Source organism: Thamnophis sirtalis, unplaced genomic scaffold, assembly GCF_051295495.1.
Source record: "Thamnophis sirtalis isolate CommonGarterSnake01/CBP01778 unplaced genomic scaffold, rThaSir2_p1.2 scaffold_4, whole genome shotgun sequence".
NCBI classification, from domain to species: Eukaryota; Metazoa; Chordata; class Lepidosauria; order Squamata; family Natricidae; genus Thamnophis; species Thamnophis sirtalis.
Window position 1 is genome coordinate 58,928,699 of NW_028261384.1, and position 15,074 is coordinate 58,943,772.

Here is a 15,074-nt window from a genome sequence, read left to right on the forward strand (position 1 = left end):
GAACCACATCACCTCTTTTTTGGTCCTCTGCTAGTTCCCAGGTGTGCCAGGATTTTTGAAAGATGTGGTGCAGTGGTTCTGAGATGACATTTGCCAGCTCCTTTAGAACTCTGGGATTGAGTAGAGTGGAGTTGAATTGTAGTATACAGCTATGGCCATGTCATTCTTTTTTCTCTCTCTTATGTTGATCCATATGCATTCTAGGAGATTTTCGTCTTTGGGTTCATGGAATTCTGTAACAATGTAGTGGTGCTTTATATACAGTGCAACTCCATCTCCTCTTTTATGGGGTCTGGTTTTTTTGAAGAGTTTGTATCCTTTTATCAGTTTGTTCCAGTCATGGGTTTCGTGCCACCAAGTTTCTGTTGTTCCATCTATGTTGTATCTACCTTCATGTATTAATAGTTCAAGTTCACCCTGTTTGTTTCCCAGAGTTTGTGCATTTGTATATAGGCACTTGAGCTCTTTATGCCTGGGTATGCTTCCTACATCCCCTATTTGGTGTTTGAGTTTGACTTCTTTCCCATCCCTCCTTACTTCATTATTTGCCTTGTTTTCTAGTGGTTTTTGCTTGGAATTAGCTCCTGAAGATCCTAAAGACTGGTCACCCTCCCCTGTAAATTTTAGTTCAAAGCCCTCCTGATAAGTTGAGCCAGTCATTTCCCGAAAACATTATTCAGTCACAAACAGTCTTTGTGAAGTGCAACAACATGGAGGCTGATTGGAAATAAAGTTTAATGATGAAGCAGAACCACCAGGGTTTGTGGTTCTGGTACAGCTGACAAAATAGAGTTTAGAGTAGGTGGGTTTTATATCTTCTGGATTCCTATGGGGGTCATGTAGGGATCAGGTAAGGTCATAGCTGGCTCTATAGGCAAAAGAGGAAATGAAAATCGTAGGTGTTAATTTTGTCAATCTTTTATTTGTTGCTAATCTGCATTTCTGCCTTGACCAGGTTTTAATGGATTACCAAGTCTGTATTTCTAAAAGCTGGCCTTCTCAGTTTCTGCTTGTGGCCTCCCTTAAGATTTTTTTTTTATTTTTCCTTTAGGGGAAATATTTTATCCTGCCTTTTTAATATTTCCCAAAATATTTCTCACAGTATGCTAAGCTATACTTCCTCTAGGTATATCATTTTGTGGTCAGTCATATGCAAATATTCTGTTTTAGTGGAGTAATATAAAAACTATTACTAAACTATTACTGACTAAGTCAGGTATTCAGGGTATTCAAAATTTTGTAATATTAAGTTGGAACTCTTGGAATTACTGGGAACACGTGATGTTTTAAATGCCCTATTGAATACAATATTGGGTGAGAGCCAAGGTGGCACAGTGGTTAAATGCAGCACTGCAAGCTACTGCTAGATCAGCAGTTCAGCGGTTCAAATCCCACCGGCTCAGGGTTGACTCAGCCTTCCATCCTTCCGAGGTGGGTAAAATGAGGACCCAGATTGTTGGGGGCAATATGCTGACTCTCTGTAAACCGCTTAGAGAGGGCTGAAAGCCCTATGAAGCGGTATATAAGTCTACTGCTATTGCTATTGCTATTGCTATTAGTGGAGAATATTCCATTGAATTTAACATGAATTATAGTGGTATATGAATAAACTCATACATAATTGATTATTTGAAAAAAAAAAGTGTTTTTGGTTATATTAGATTTAAATTTCTTTTTGTATAGTAGATAAAATATTACCTGTTTTATTTCAGTTTTATGTGCTGAACGAGTAGGCCAGATGACTAAAACATACAATGACATTGATGCTGTTACACATCTCCTTGAGGAAGTAAGTACCCCATGTTCATATGTATGGCAACATGGTTGTAACACAGTAATTAATGTTTGAATCTTTTCAGGCTTCATGAGTTTTGCAGGATATTGTCTGAGGCCTCCTTAATTTAGCCCCTTATAGAGGGATTACTGGAAAACTGCCCACTGCTTAATTTGCAGCATGCTATTTCTTTTAATGATTTATTCAATTCTATTTCAGTTCAATATAATTTATTACTCTGATGATGTCCATAAAGCTTAATATTAATAGAACTCTTGATTACAGGATTTCCTTAAAACAGTCCTATAAATATTGCACAGCTGTAATTTTATTGCTAGAATTCAGAAAACTTAATTAGAAGATGCAAAGCCACTGTTTCTGTTCATGAGTTTTATTCATAGCTGTTTCTTTCTTTTTTTTTAAACTGTCATAAGATTAAAAAATATGTTTGGGTCTTTCTGAGCATAGTACTGACTTAGGCTTGGAGCCTTAAGATTTAATTGCTCCTTCATAGAGGTCAAAGTAGGAAACTATAAACCACTCTAAATCACAGTTATCAGATTTCTGCTAGAAATTTGTGCCAAGACGATCAGCTGCCCTTTTTTCCCACTATGTTAAAGGTCCAGCCGGCACCTTTTATCTAAACTGAGAAAATCAACATGCTTGTTATATTGAAACCAATGCTTTGTTTGTGTTCAAATGCATTTTTGAAAGAATGTTGCCTTAGCTGAATTAAGTATTGATTGTTGGACTCCAGACCATCAATATCTCTTGAATGTGAGAGGACCACACCTATGATTGCACCTGGTAGATTATAAGAAAGTAAAGATAAAGAAAGCAAGATAAAGTTTCTTTCAACTTATAGAAAGGCTCTTTCAATTTACACAAAATTGCCTGCAATCATCTGCTGATGGATATGTCAATCTATTTTTTTTCTATTTGAAATTTGCTAGCACCATCTTCTGAGATTTTTTTTCAATTCTTATTTCGTCTACAGATCCTAGCATTTCCTATAAATCTCCCACTAAGTATTCAAAAGGTAAAGGTTTCTCCTGTCCAGTCGTTTCTGACTCTAGGGGGTGGTGTTTATCTCCATTTCTTAGCTGAGGGAAACAATGTTGTTTGAAGACATTTCAGTGGTCATGCGGCCATCATGACTATACACTGAGACACACAGAACGCTGTTACCTTCCCACTGAAATGGTATCTATTTATCTACTCACATTTTCATGCTTTCAAACTGCTAAATGGGCAGAGCTTGGTCAAGCCTGAATCTTCACTTTTAAGATCAATTCTGATCAGTCAAATGCTATAGCGAATGTATATATTTACTTTAAATTAATTTTCATTATATACAAATTAAATCAAATTTAGTTCTGGCCCTGTTCATTTTTTTACCCTAACCTTTTCTAGTTTTTGGAGTATAGATTCCAGCATATCACTCAAAGCCCAAGGGCATCACATAGATAAAATTATGTTGCCAGTGCTTTTCTATTAAGTTTATTCAAGGTCGCAAACTTTAGTGGTCTCTTAACTTAAAAAAAATATTCAAGCATGTTTGAATTATTGGGAATCTTCTTTGAATGAAAATATCTATGGAAATTCTCCGACATCCAGGTCATGGTTGTCCTAAAGGTGCTTTTTTTCAAGAGGCAACTGGACTTTCTGGTTTTTCTTTGAAAATGTTTCATTTCTCATCCAAGAAGCTTCTTCATCTCTGACTGGATGGTGGGGAATGGAAGGATTTACACTCCTTGCAGACAGATTGTCGTTTGCACTCTTTTAGCGGGTCATTAAGGTCACCTGGAGGTTTATCTGTGTCATCAGAGTCCACCTCAGTGGTGCAAATTGATGTGGAGCTTTCTTGGAATTGTTGAAAAGACTATGTTGTAGATTGGTGATAAATGATGTTGTATCCCTTCCTATCTGTTCAGAGAGAGCAGTTCAAGTTTGACATAAATGGCCTCTTTAATCCTTCTTCCAAACTAGCGATCCTCTCTGTCCAAAATATGGACTTTGTTGTCTTCAAAAGAGTGGCTTGTGTCTTTAAAATGCAAATGGACTGCTGAATCTAGTCCTGATGTGTTTTGTTCTCCTATGTTGTGCCATGCATATGTGAAGTGGTTGTTTTGTTTCCCTAATGTACAGATCTGCACATGGCTCACTGCATTGTACTGCATATACCATGTTGCTCAGTTTCTATCTGAGTGTTTTCCTTAACATTTTTCTTAACATTGTCCCATGTGAGCAATCACTTCATAAACGTATGTCACAATGTAGGAAAACAAATACATCAGGACTAGATTCAGCAGTCTCTCTGCATTTAAAAGACACAGGCCATTCTTTTGAAGACAACCAAGTTTATATTTTGGACAGAGAGGATTGCTGGTTTGAAAGAAGAGTTAAAGAGGCCATTTATAGCCAGATGGTCATTGGGCATAGGATGCATGGAAGACCCAGAGGAGCACCTCCTGGGGATGACTGTCACCAGATGCCAGCGGGGAGTTGATGCCTTGCAGGAAGCCAATCTCCTGCTGACCCATGGCCTGAAATTTCTGCACAAAGCACTCAGAGAGCTTGGGGGACCCTCACATAGAAGCATGCCCTGTCAACACATGAAGAAGCTGGAGAGGATGCTGGGGGAGCCGGCATCTCTGCAACCCCAGCTGTGATTCCTGTAGCTCAGCAGGGGCCAGCTCTTGCAGCAGCTGCCCAGCAGCCGCTGCTGCAGCAGCCCAGGCCTCCCCCAGTGGGGGATCCCCCAGAGGTGCCAAATTCCAAAGTTTCCTCAGCTGGGAGTAAAATATGGAGGGGATCCCAAAACTCTGGGATTCTTCCTAGCTCAAATCTGGAATCACATGCAGGAGTATGGGGAGGATTTTGTTTCAGAGGCAACCAAAGTGAGATGTGTCACCATGGCCCTGGAAGGGGCTGCAGCAGATTGGATGGTCACCCTTCTCAATGATGATGCACCCCAGATGTGGGATTACAACCAGTTTATGGTGGTGTTCCATTGTGGTTTGAGAACCCCCCTAGCTGAACTCAAGGCTAGGACCAGGATGAAGACCATAAACCAGGGGTGGAGGTCAGTAGCAGAATACACCCAGGAGTTTTGTGAGTTAACCTGTCATATACATGGCTGGTCCCCATGGACCAAAGATACCCTTAACGATGGCATCTATTGGAGCTGCGTCTCCCAGGGATCTCCCACGAGACCTTCAGTGCTGTTATGTGTTGGCAGCCGAGGTGGAAATTGATCTGGCCAGAGACCAGCACTGTGGAAGCCGCAGCTGGAGTAAGCCTTCCTCCCCTGCCCCAAAAGAGGCCCTGAGACCTGGCAAAGATGGGTCAGCAGCCAAACCGAGATCCATGGTATGCTTCAGGTGTGGGAAGGAGGTGCACCGAGCAGCTGATTGCCTCACCAAGCCAGGATCCAAGTCGACAACTGCTGGGGCAGGAAGCCTGAAAAGCAGCTAGAAAAGCACCACGAAACAGCGCTGAAAGGGGTGGAGGTCATTGAGGTGGGAACTCTGACCACCCTAGAGGAGAGAGAGAGACTGACTTTGACAATGACCCCCTGGTAAGTCACCTTGTAGCCCCCATGACCATCCCAGTGGAGCTGCAGATGCCTTCAACTGGCACCCAGAAGAAGATGGACTCAGCCCCTTTTGGACTCGTGGTACACAAGATGTGTGATGAGCCCCAAAGTAGTAGAGAAACTGGGATTGAAACTAAAAACACTGAGGGTGTCCATAGCATTTTGCCAGGTGGATGGGTCGGTAGCTTGGGGAGGACCAGCTCACTTTGTAACTGAACCAGTGGAGAATGGGGAATCACTGAGAGACACTGTTGCACTGTAGCTCCCGGAATGGAGTGACCCCTCTTGCTTGGATTACCCTGGCTCCGAAAATGGAACTGTTCTGACGTAGGCTGCCCAAGGGCATGAAGCAAACTCCTTGTCCCAACAAAAATCCTTTTATTAACTTACTGTGGATTCTGCTCACTCAAATCCAGCAAAGTCTTTCAAGGGATGATTTACCATCACAGACCTTACCTGGCTTGGAGAACTGCCAGGCCGATATCTGCAAAACTTGGCAAGGAGTCTTGGAGAGTCACAAACCAATTAAGTGAACTAATTGTCTCTTGCAAACCATGCTTTTTTCACTCTTTTTTTATTTCCTCTGGGAAGGGCCATTCATCGTCCACCTGTGGCCTTACTCCCAAGTCGATCCTGTTCTTTAGCTGTTCCCTTTATCTGGCAACTCTATGCATTTGTCTGCCTCACTGATGTCTGTCTCTGAAGGCAGCTGATAATTGGCATATGGCTCTGGCCCCCTCTCTGCCTCCAACCCAAGCCCTCATCAGAGCCTTCCCCAGATTCCAGGACTGGCCCATGTTCCTCCTCACTGTCCAATCTGCTACCAACTGTGCTGGCTGCTGGCAGGCCACAACAGAAACTCTCATGTGAATTGAAGGAAGGGGTTTTTACAAATCCATTCCACACAGCCGGGAAGAAGGGGAGGGAAAACCCTACCCAGAGCTAAGTCCACAAAGGAGCTAGAAGCTGCAGCGAGCAAGTGCCTAGGTGGTGAGGAGAAAATCCCAAAAGAATACTGGGACCTTAGGGAGACATTCAGTGAGAGGGGCTTGGATGTACTCCCACCCCATGACCCCACAGACTGCACCATAGAAATTCTCCTGGGGGTTAAACTCCCTAAGCCAAAGATTTATTCGATGATCCAGTGAGAGCTGGAGAAGCTGTGAGCCTTTATTGTCAAAAATCTAAAGTGGGGCTTCATTCAATCAACTAGGCCATGGGTGGCCGCCCCAGTATTGTTTCATGAGAAAAAGGACAGGTCTCTTTATTTATGCGTGGACTATAAAGGTATGAACGCAGTGTGTGTGGAGAATGTTTATCCATGACGCCTAATGAAGGATACGTTGGCTCATCTGGCCAAAGGAAAAAATCTTTACTAAGCTGGACTTGAGAGAAGCTTATTACAGAGTCTGCATTAAGGAGGAAGATGAGTGGAAAACTGCTTTCAATTGCTCTTTGGCTTCCAATTCAATGTCCTTCCATTTGTATTACAAGGGATACCTGCTATGTTCATGCAATTAATCAATGAGGTGCTGAATAAGCATTTGTACAAGAGGGTCCTGGTTTACCTAGATGCCATTTTTATCTGTATGTTAGTGCACACAATCTTTAAAAAACTCAGGGCTGCTGAACTATACACAAAATTGTCAATGTGAGAATTTCAACAGGATAAAATTGACTATTTGGGTTACTGCATATCACATGAGGGGATAGCAATGGACTCTGAGAAGATGCAGGCAGTCATGTAGTGGGCGCTTCCCCCTACAATAGAAAGCAGTTGTAAAGCTTTCTGGGTTTTGCAAACTTTTATAGACAATTCATCCCCATGTTTGCTAAAATTGTGCTAACCATTACCAACCTCCTAAAAATAAAGCCTAGCTGTCCCCTCAAGTGGACAATGGAATGCCAATGGAATGTCCTTAAACATCCTGAAATGGATGTCCCCTTCATAGTCCAGGCTGATGCTAGTCACATGGCTGTGGGGGCCATGCTATTGCAGACAAACACTGGGGCCTTACAGCCCAGCCCTTACACCTCCAGGAAATTAACTGAAAACAAAAGGAGGTGGTAATTTGCTGTCCAATGGGCCCTATTAACTTGGAGGCATTTTCTCGAAGGGGAAAAACACCCTTTTGAGGTGTGGACCGACCATAAAAACCTGGAAGCCCTAAAAACAACCCAAAAACTGTCACCCAAGCAAATTCATTGGTTGCTATACTTTAACCATTTTAATTTTTCCTTGTGTTACCTTTCTGGTGGGGGAAGAACTTTATGGTGGATGCTTTATCTAGATTACCCAGTACAATACTCCTCAGCCAGAAGTAACCCAACCAGTTATCCTCTCCAAGCAACTGGCTGCCCTGGTGGTCACCAGAGCCCAGGAGAAAGCAGACTTCAACCTTCCCAGTGACTTAAGCGAGGAGCTGGAAAGAGCACTGAAAAGTGATCTAATTCCTGTCTCAGTCAAATGAATGCACCATGCGAGGTGGCCTAGCAAGGATTGGTGCTAAACTAAATGTTCCCACCAATCTTAGGGGAACTGTGCTGCAACGGACCCATGACTTGAAAATGGCCGAACACTTTGACTTAGTGAAAACTTTACAGATAGTCAAAAAGGCAGTTATGGTGGTGCTCGTTGAAAAAGGACATAAAAAAGACATAGGTTGTCTTGTGTGTACTTCTCCTAAGAGGCCTCCATGGAAGCCTGCTGGACTCCCCCAGAGTGTTGCCAGTCCCAGTGCCCCAAGGAAGGAAATATATATTGACTTCATTGTTGAACTACCTGAGAGTGAGGGGAACACAGTCATTTGGGTGATCACAGACTTATTTTCCAAACAGGTGTACTTCGTACCCTACTCCAAGTTTCCCTCTGCAAAATACACTTGCTAAAGCTATTTATCCAACATGTGTATCGGTTACACAGGGTTCCTGACCACATCATTTTGGACAGGGGGTACAATTCACCTCCCACTTCTGGAGGGAGTTTCTAAATTTGTTATACTGTGTCCAAGGCCTAAGCTCTGTCCCCACCCTCAAACTAACGGGGCATGTGAACATGAGAATTTGGTTCTGCAACAGTATCTTAGGTGCTATGTAAACTACCAGCAGTTCAATTGGGCTGACTTGCTGCCATTTGCAGAGGTTGCTTACAATAACTTGATCCATAGTAGCACTGTCTTCATCCCGTTTGAAGTTGTTTCTGGTCAGGATTTCGTACCCATTCCAGAACTGCCCTAGGGGAAACCCCAGATCCTTTCCTTAGTAGAATGGATTGAACAGCCTCAGTGTATTTGTCCCGTTACCTGTAAGGCACTAGATGTGACACATCAATCCCATAAAAGACAGGCTGACAAGAAAACAGCTAAACTGAAATTCAAAGTAGGGGACAGGATCTTCTTATCTACAAAGTACTTACAGACCACCTAGAAATCAAAGAAACTGGGGCCCAAGTATTTAGGCTCTTTCCCCATTGTTAGAATCCTCAATCCGATCATGGTACAGTTAAAACTACCCAATATCCTTAGGCAAATCCGCCTTGTGTTTCATGTTAGCTTGTTAACTGAGTATGTATCTCGTCTTCAACCAGCCCAACCTGCCCCTCCAATTCCCCTCCTCATTAAAGGTGAACAACACTTTGAAGTCAAAGAAATCCTGGATTCCAGGAAATGTAGGGGAAAAGTACAGAATTTGGTGGCCTGGAAATATTTCCCTCCCTCACAATGTGAAAGGGTGAAAGCTCGGGATGTCCGGACCCCTAAACTCCTTTGACTGTTTCACACTAAAAAGCCTGACAAGCCTTAATGTTATTTTATTCCCCTGTATGGTAGACTTCTTCTATTTTGTCTTATTTTTATTTTATTTTCTTATTTTTATTAAATATATTTATATGCTGCCCAATCCCGAAGGACTCCAGGCGGCTTACAAAAACACAAGGACAAACACACACACACATAACGATAAAGGAAAACAGTTTAAAAACAGCAACACCCTCATACATTCATTCTAATCGGGGCTGGACCTCAACAGTGAGGTCAACAGCCCCAGGCCTGCTGGAACAGCCAAGTTTTTACAACTTTCCTGAAGGGCTTCCTTAGGGCTTCCTTAGGGCCTCTACTGCAGGAGGGCCAAATGTCAGCCGGATCTCCAGCATGGGATTTCCCTTTGATGCATGCTTGATATTGACTGTCATAGTAATGGGGAGGGGGGCATGGCATTGGAGTTTGGGATGTAAGCTGGTGTGATGAAGGCCCATATGAACTAAAGGGAGGTTTGCTCCCAAGAATTACTGCGCTGCTGAATGGAGTTGTTTACACCCAGACAAGGCCATCTGTCCAAATGGATGAAAAGCAACTGAAGAAGAGCACATCTTCCCATGTGACACTTCCCACTTGACACTATGCAGGACATGGATTGGACATTCAGGCTGGGTGCCTGGGAGGCGGGGGGATTTGGGAAAACTTTTAATATGTACCTTTTTGCTCAGATCTTGATTTCCTTTCGCTGCTATCATTTCAAACTCAGTAAAAGTTCAATGGAGTTGGAAGTTTTTATTCTTGGGTTTTGAACAGAGACAGGCCTGACAATATCCAACATACTTTCTTCCCCCAAAAAAACCCTGTGAGGTGACTTGGGCTGAGAGAAAGTGACTGGCCAAAGGTCTCCCAGCTGGCTTTCATGGCTAAAGCAGATTAGAACTTACAGTCTTTCACTTTCTAGTTTGGTTCCTTAACCACTGGACCAAACTGGCTCTCATATGTAATACAGTTTGCTGTAAATATAAAACAGGGACAAATTCTTAAATGGCAAATATTTACCATTTACCCCAGAAACGTTTATCCACTAAAGCTACTAAAACACTTGATATTCTTCCACGGTTCCTCCAATTAACTAACTTTCCTTGTAACTCTTGATGTAAGACATTTTGTGGCATATGGCTTTTAGTATTGCTTGAACATAGCCACTGCATCACTTGCACTACAAACAAAAAAATCTTACAGGATTGTAAGAACTTAATTTTTGTTGTTTAACCTTACTTCATTTTCAGTGTTGAGATATTACTTTGTCTGTTGTTATAGTAGGTGTTGAATACAAAGTGTAGGTTTTACACTTTGAACAGTAACTAAAAAATATCTAAAAGTTAAGTTTTATTTTCTGGTAAGAGGCCATAAAATTATCAATTTTGTTAAATTCTCTATAAATATAGTGATTCTTGATAATTTGTGAACCTTTTTATACTCTACATCCATTTGCCACACAGAAATCTGGAGTTTGGGTCATTTTGCTCAACAAATAAATGAACAAATATTTTTGAGTCATTCATGTAATTGGATTATCTTTATGTAATTTTGGAAGTGTATATAAAATAGATCATGGTTTAGAGCATATTTGTTCAGAAATACAGAACATTCAAAAGCATCCGCAAACTTAAGCACTTCTACACTTTACAAATTATATACCAAATATAATTTTACAACTCCTGGCTTTAGAAATAAAAACCATTGAAAGGGTTTTTATTTTTGGCCATGTAAGAGCTTAGAGCAGTCAGTTAAGTTTATTGGATAAATTATATTCCTCAAATTAAGTGGGTGTCTTCAGCAGAACACAAACTTAAAGAAGAGAAATTACAGGCTTGATTCAAAAATAGACAAAGCAAAATTGATCCAACCTTCTTGTATTTTCCAATGATGGTTATTTCATATATGTGAGGCATAATTCAGACTTACTTACTTTCCTTCCTTCCTTCCTTCCTTCCTTCCTTCCTTCCTTCCTTCCTTCCTTCCACAGAAAGAACGGGATTTAGAATTAGCTGCTCGAATTGGCCAGTCATTGCTGAAGAAGAATAAAACTCTTAGTGAGAGAAATGAACTTCTTGAAGAACAAGTAGAGCATATCAGGGAAGAGGTAAGAATAGTTACGTATGCATAACCTGGTTCTTATACAGAATATTTGCTTGTTCCTGCATCAAATGAAACCAGCTTGGCTTTATTTGCTGATATATATATTTCCTTGTCTGTTTCATAACAGATTTAAAGGATTCAGATTTAAGCAGATAGTAACATAAGATGTTTGAGTTTCCAACTTTATTTTTTTATTATTTACTTAGGTACTTACTTCCCACTTTATTGTTTTTATAAATACTTCAAGTCAACAAACATACCTAGTACTCCTTCCTCTTCTTATTTTATCCACAACAACAAACCTGTGAGATGAGTTGGGCTGAGAGAGAATGCTTCACCCAAAGTTGCCCAAATGGCTGTCATATTTAAACAGGGATGTAAACTGAACTGAAACATATATTCTGGTACATGTCTATGTACCAGACAGCATATGTTACTACTGTATACTTCAGATATAATATGTGCTTTGCGAATTATAAATTGATTTTATCAACTGTAAATTGACTTTTTGTTTCTCATCTGACAAAGCACTATTGCTAATACAGATGTAATATATTCTTTCCTTGCACGAAGGGCCTAACTCTGTCTCAATCAGAAGTATGGCGTAACATTTTAAAATTTTATTATTTTGATTTATTATGGAAGAAGTTTTATAGAGGATTTTCTGGTTCTTTATGTGAAATTGGTAGACCTTGATGCAACATTAACTGAGCTTGAAATTATAGTTGCAAGTCATTTCAGTCATAAGTTGAGGCATTTCATGAATTGACCTAATTTTTCAACACTTTTTGCAGCAGTTGCAAAGCAAACATCATGGTCATTAAGCAAATGTTGCAGTCATTAACTAAATCCATTTTCCCCAATGGATTTTTTTTTTGGCCAGAAACTAGAAGTAAATACTAAAAACTAGCAAAAACATTGCATATTACAATCATGTTACTGTGGAATATTGCAATGGCCAGAAAGATGAGCCAGAAGCCAAGTAACCAAAATGTGATTATGTGGCCACCTAACTTAGATAAAGGGTTTTAAATAGCTTAAGTAATTATGGAGATCACATTAGGGAAACAAAACAGAGTATTTTGTCCCTTATTTGTGTGGCAGCCTTGTGGAAGTGGCTGGCATTTGGACTACTACAAGTGGACTACATTAAGGCTGTTACTCAAACGGTTATTCCTTCAGCTGCATGGCCGATTCCAGAAATGTGCCATGCTGCCAAAGGACAAAATAACCCATTCCTATGCTGTTGAAGGCTTTGGAGCTCTTCAAAGGTAAGTGAGCAGTTTGTGGCATCAGAGGTGGGTTCCTACCTATTCGGTCCGGTACAGGCGAATAGGTAGTAACTCCAGCAGACATGTGACCATACTGGTTTGTATCCTCGGCAGCGGTGCCATCTTGGTTTTCTGTTCTGCACATGCGCAGAATAATCTTCATGGAAAAATGTAGTTTTTCTCTTTTTTATGTTGTGCGCATGTGCAGACCGTTTTAAATGCAAATGCCCCGCCACCCACCCTACCCATTCACTCCTCACCGCCTGGGTGGCTTCCCTGCCTAAGCTGCCACATGGTGCCTCCCAAACTGAGCTGCCGCCTCCTCCTGCCTACAGGTAAGTCTCTCTACCCCCCCCCCCGGGAACTTGCTGCACCACTCCCGGGATCCCCACAGGCTCACAACTTCCCTTCCCCTGTCCCTTCTAGGATAATCACAGCCCCATTTTGGCTCCCAGCAGACTTTAGGGATGCCTGCTAGGCCCAAAATAGATTGCAGGGGGGGGGGGCATTTTGGCTCTTAGCAGGCTTTAGGGAGGCCTGCTAGACCCAAAATAGATCATGCGGGGGCAGGCCCACTTTGGCTCCCAGCAAGCTTCAGGGAGCCTACTAAGCCCCAAATAGAGCATGGAGGGGCTAACAAGCCTCCCTGCAGCCCCCTGGGAGCAAAAGTGTGTGGGGGTTTCAAAAGAGAAAGAAAGGAAGAAATCTTTGGGGATCCCCAACTGCATGGAGCAGAGGTCTGCAAACTTAGCAACTTTAAGACTTGTGGACTTCAGCTCCCAGAATTCAGCTCTGTTGGCTGGAGAATTCTGGGAGTTGAAGTCCACAAGTCTTTTTATATTTAATAAAAGTTTTTATTTTTAAGCAAACATAAAACAAACAAACACACAACAGAGTATAAAAACCCTCCTCCAATTACTTACAGTGTGTCGATTAGTTACAAAACTTTTGTGCTTCCTCACAATAGTCTTCACTTGCAGTTTACATAAAGTCTCATATCATCAATTTAATATATATGTATACAATTATTATGATTATTAAGCATTCATTTGACTATAGCTATTATTACATCTTTTTTATGTAAAGTATTCTAAATTTAAAATAAATTTATATTATGGCATTTCGTTACATCATCCTGAAATCATCCAATCTTTGGATTGGATTATAAAGATTACATTTTTATATTCTATTCTATATAGAATTGTTTATCTTTTATAACAAAGCTTTTAAGCATCCACTCCATAGTCCACACTTACAATTTGTGTAAAATTTCATATTATCAATCTAGTGTATCCATATGCGTTATTATCTATTAATCATTTATTTGACTATAACTATTATTACTTTATTTTATACAGAATATTCTAAATTTAACTAAGTTTAACTTAATTTTTATTATAACATTTCATTTCATCATCCTGTGTCCTTCCAGTAGTAGTGCAATCTATATCTCTTGCCATTTGTACTATTTGTATTCTAATTGTTTTCTTAATAAATCTTATTTGGACTTCTCTTGGCACCTTGTTGTTCGTTGCATATCTTGTAAAAACTCGAAACCCTCCATCTGTTCCTTCCATCCATTTGCCTTTAGTTATCACTGATGCTTCTGCCAGAATTTATCTCATTGTTTCTGCCAGATTTTCTCCCTTTTCTTCCATGTTTTGAGGTTTGAGATAGAGTTCCAGTTCGTTAATCTCTCCTTTCAACATTCTACTCCTGTCATTTCCAACCACGCTTGATTTGCTGTCAATATCAACAATTTTCTTATCGCTTTGTTCATATTTTTCTTCAATTTTTTGAACTCTATTTTCTCAAATTTCATTATCGTTTTGTAAATATTCTCAACTCTTCCCTCTATTTTTTCTGTTTTTTATTCTATATTCTCCATTCTCTTTTCAATGTTCTCTGTACTTATTTGTATCTTTTGAATTTCTAGCATAATCATTTGTAATGTTAGTTCTTTTTCTTCTTCATGTTGCGCCACTTTTCCAGGTTATAAACACTGCCACTAAAACATCCAAGGCTTTTTTGTTAAGTTTACAATAATCTTTCAAGTCAAGGCTTTCTCTTCACTCCAGTCCGGTTATTGATAGTACTCCAGAAGGGCACCTGCATAAACAATCCGTACTCTTCCCACTATACCTTTCAATAAACAAAATCAGGAGCCTTGAAATATAAGATATAAGTCAGATGTTCAACGGGAATAAGAAAAAAAAACAATGTTTCCAGCCTCTAGATTGCAGTGTTACTTCTTTTCCCTCTGTTTTTATCCCTCTCTTTAAATTCCAAACTTAAGAGAAAAAAAAATTCAGAGAAGAAGGTGGGGCTTAGCAGTGAGAAGACGGATTTTCAGGCTATTCCTGAAATTCCCCTATTCCGAAGGAATTGGACGGTTCATTTTTGAACCCAGGCTGTCCCGGAGAGACAGTGAAAGGTAGGAGGAGATCCAGTGACCCCAGAGACGTTTGCAAAGTCCCTGGGGGCTTGGAATTTAACCTCCTTTGCCAGTGACTTCTGGATTAGCTGTAAGCTAA

The 15,074-nt window shown here is 40.6% G+C and overlaps 1 protein-coding gene across 6 annotated transcripts in view; it reads left to right on the plus strand.

Moving 5' to 3' along the window:
* Window positions 1-15,074, plus strand: part of TRAK1 (trafficking kinesin protein 1) — a 448,828-nt gene that overhangs the window by 331,494 nt on the left and 102,260 nt on the right. For all 6 annotated transcript variants that reach the window (XM_087712995.1, XM_087712990.1, XM_087712992.1 and 3 more), the window contains 2 exons: window positions 1,713-1,789; window positions 11,157-11,273. In XM_087712995.1, coding sequence (XP_087569121.1) covers window positions 1,739-1,789; window positions 11,157-11,273 — 168 coding nt within the window. In that variant the 5' untranslated portion in view covers window positions 1,713-1,738. The remainder of the gene's footprint in view (window positions 1-1,712; window positions 1,790-11,156; window positions 11,274-15,074) is intronic.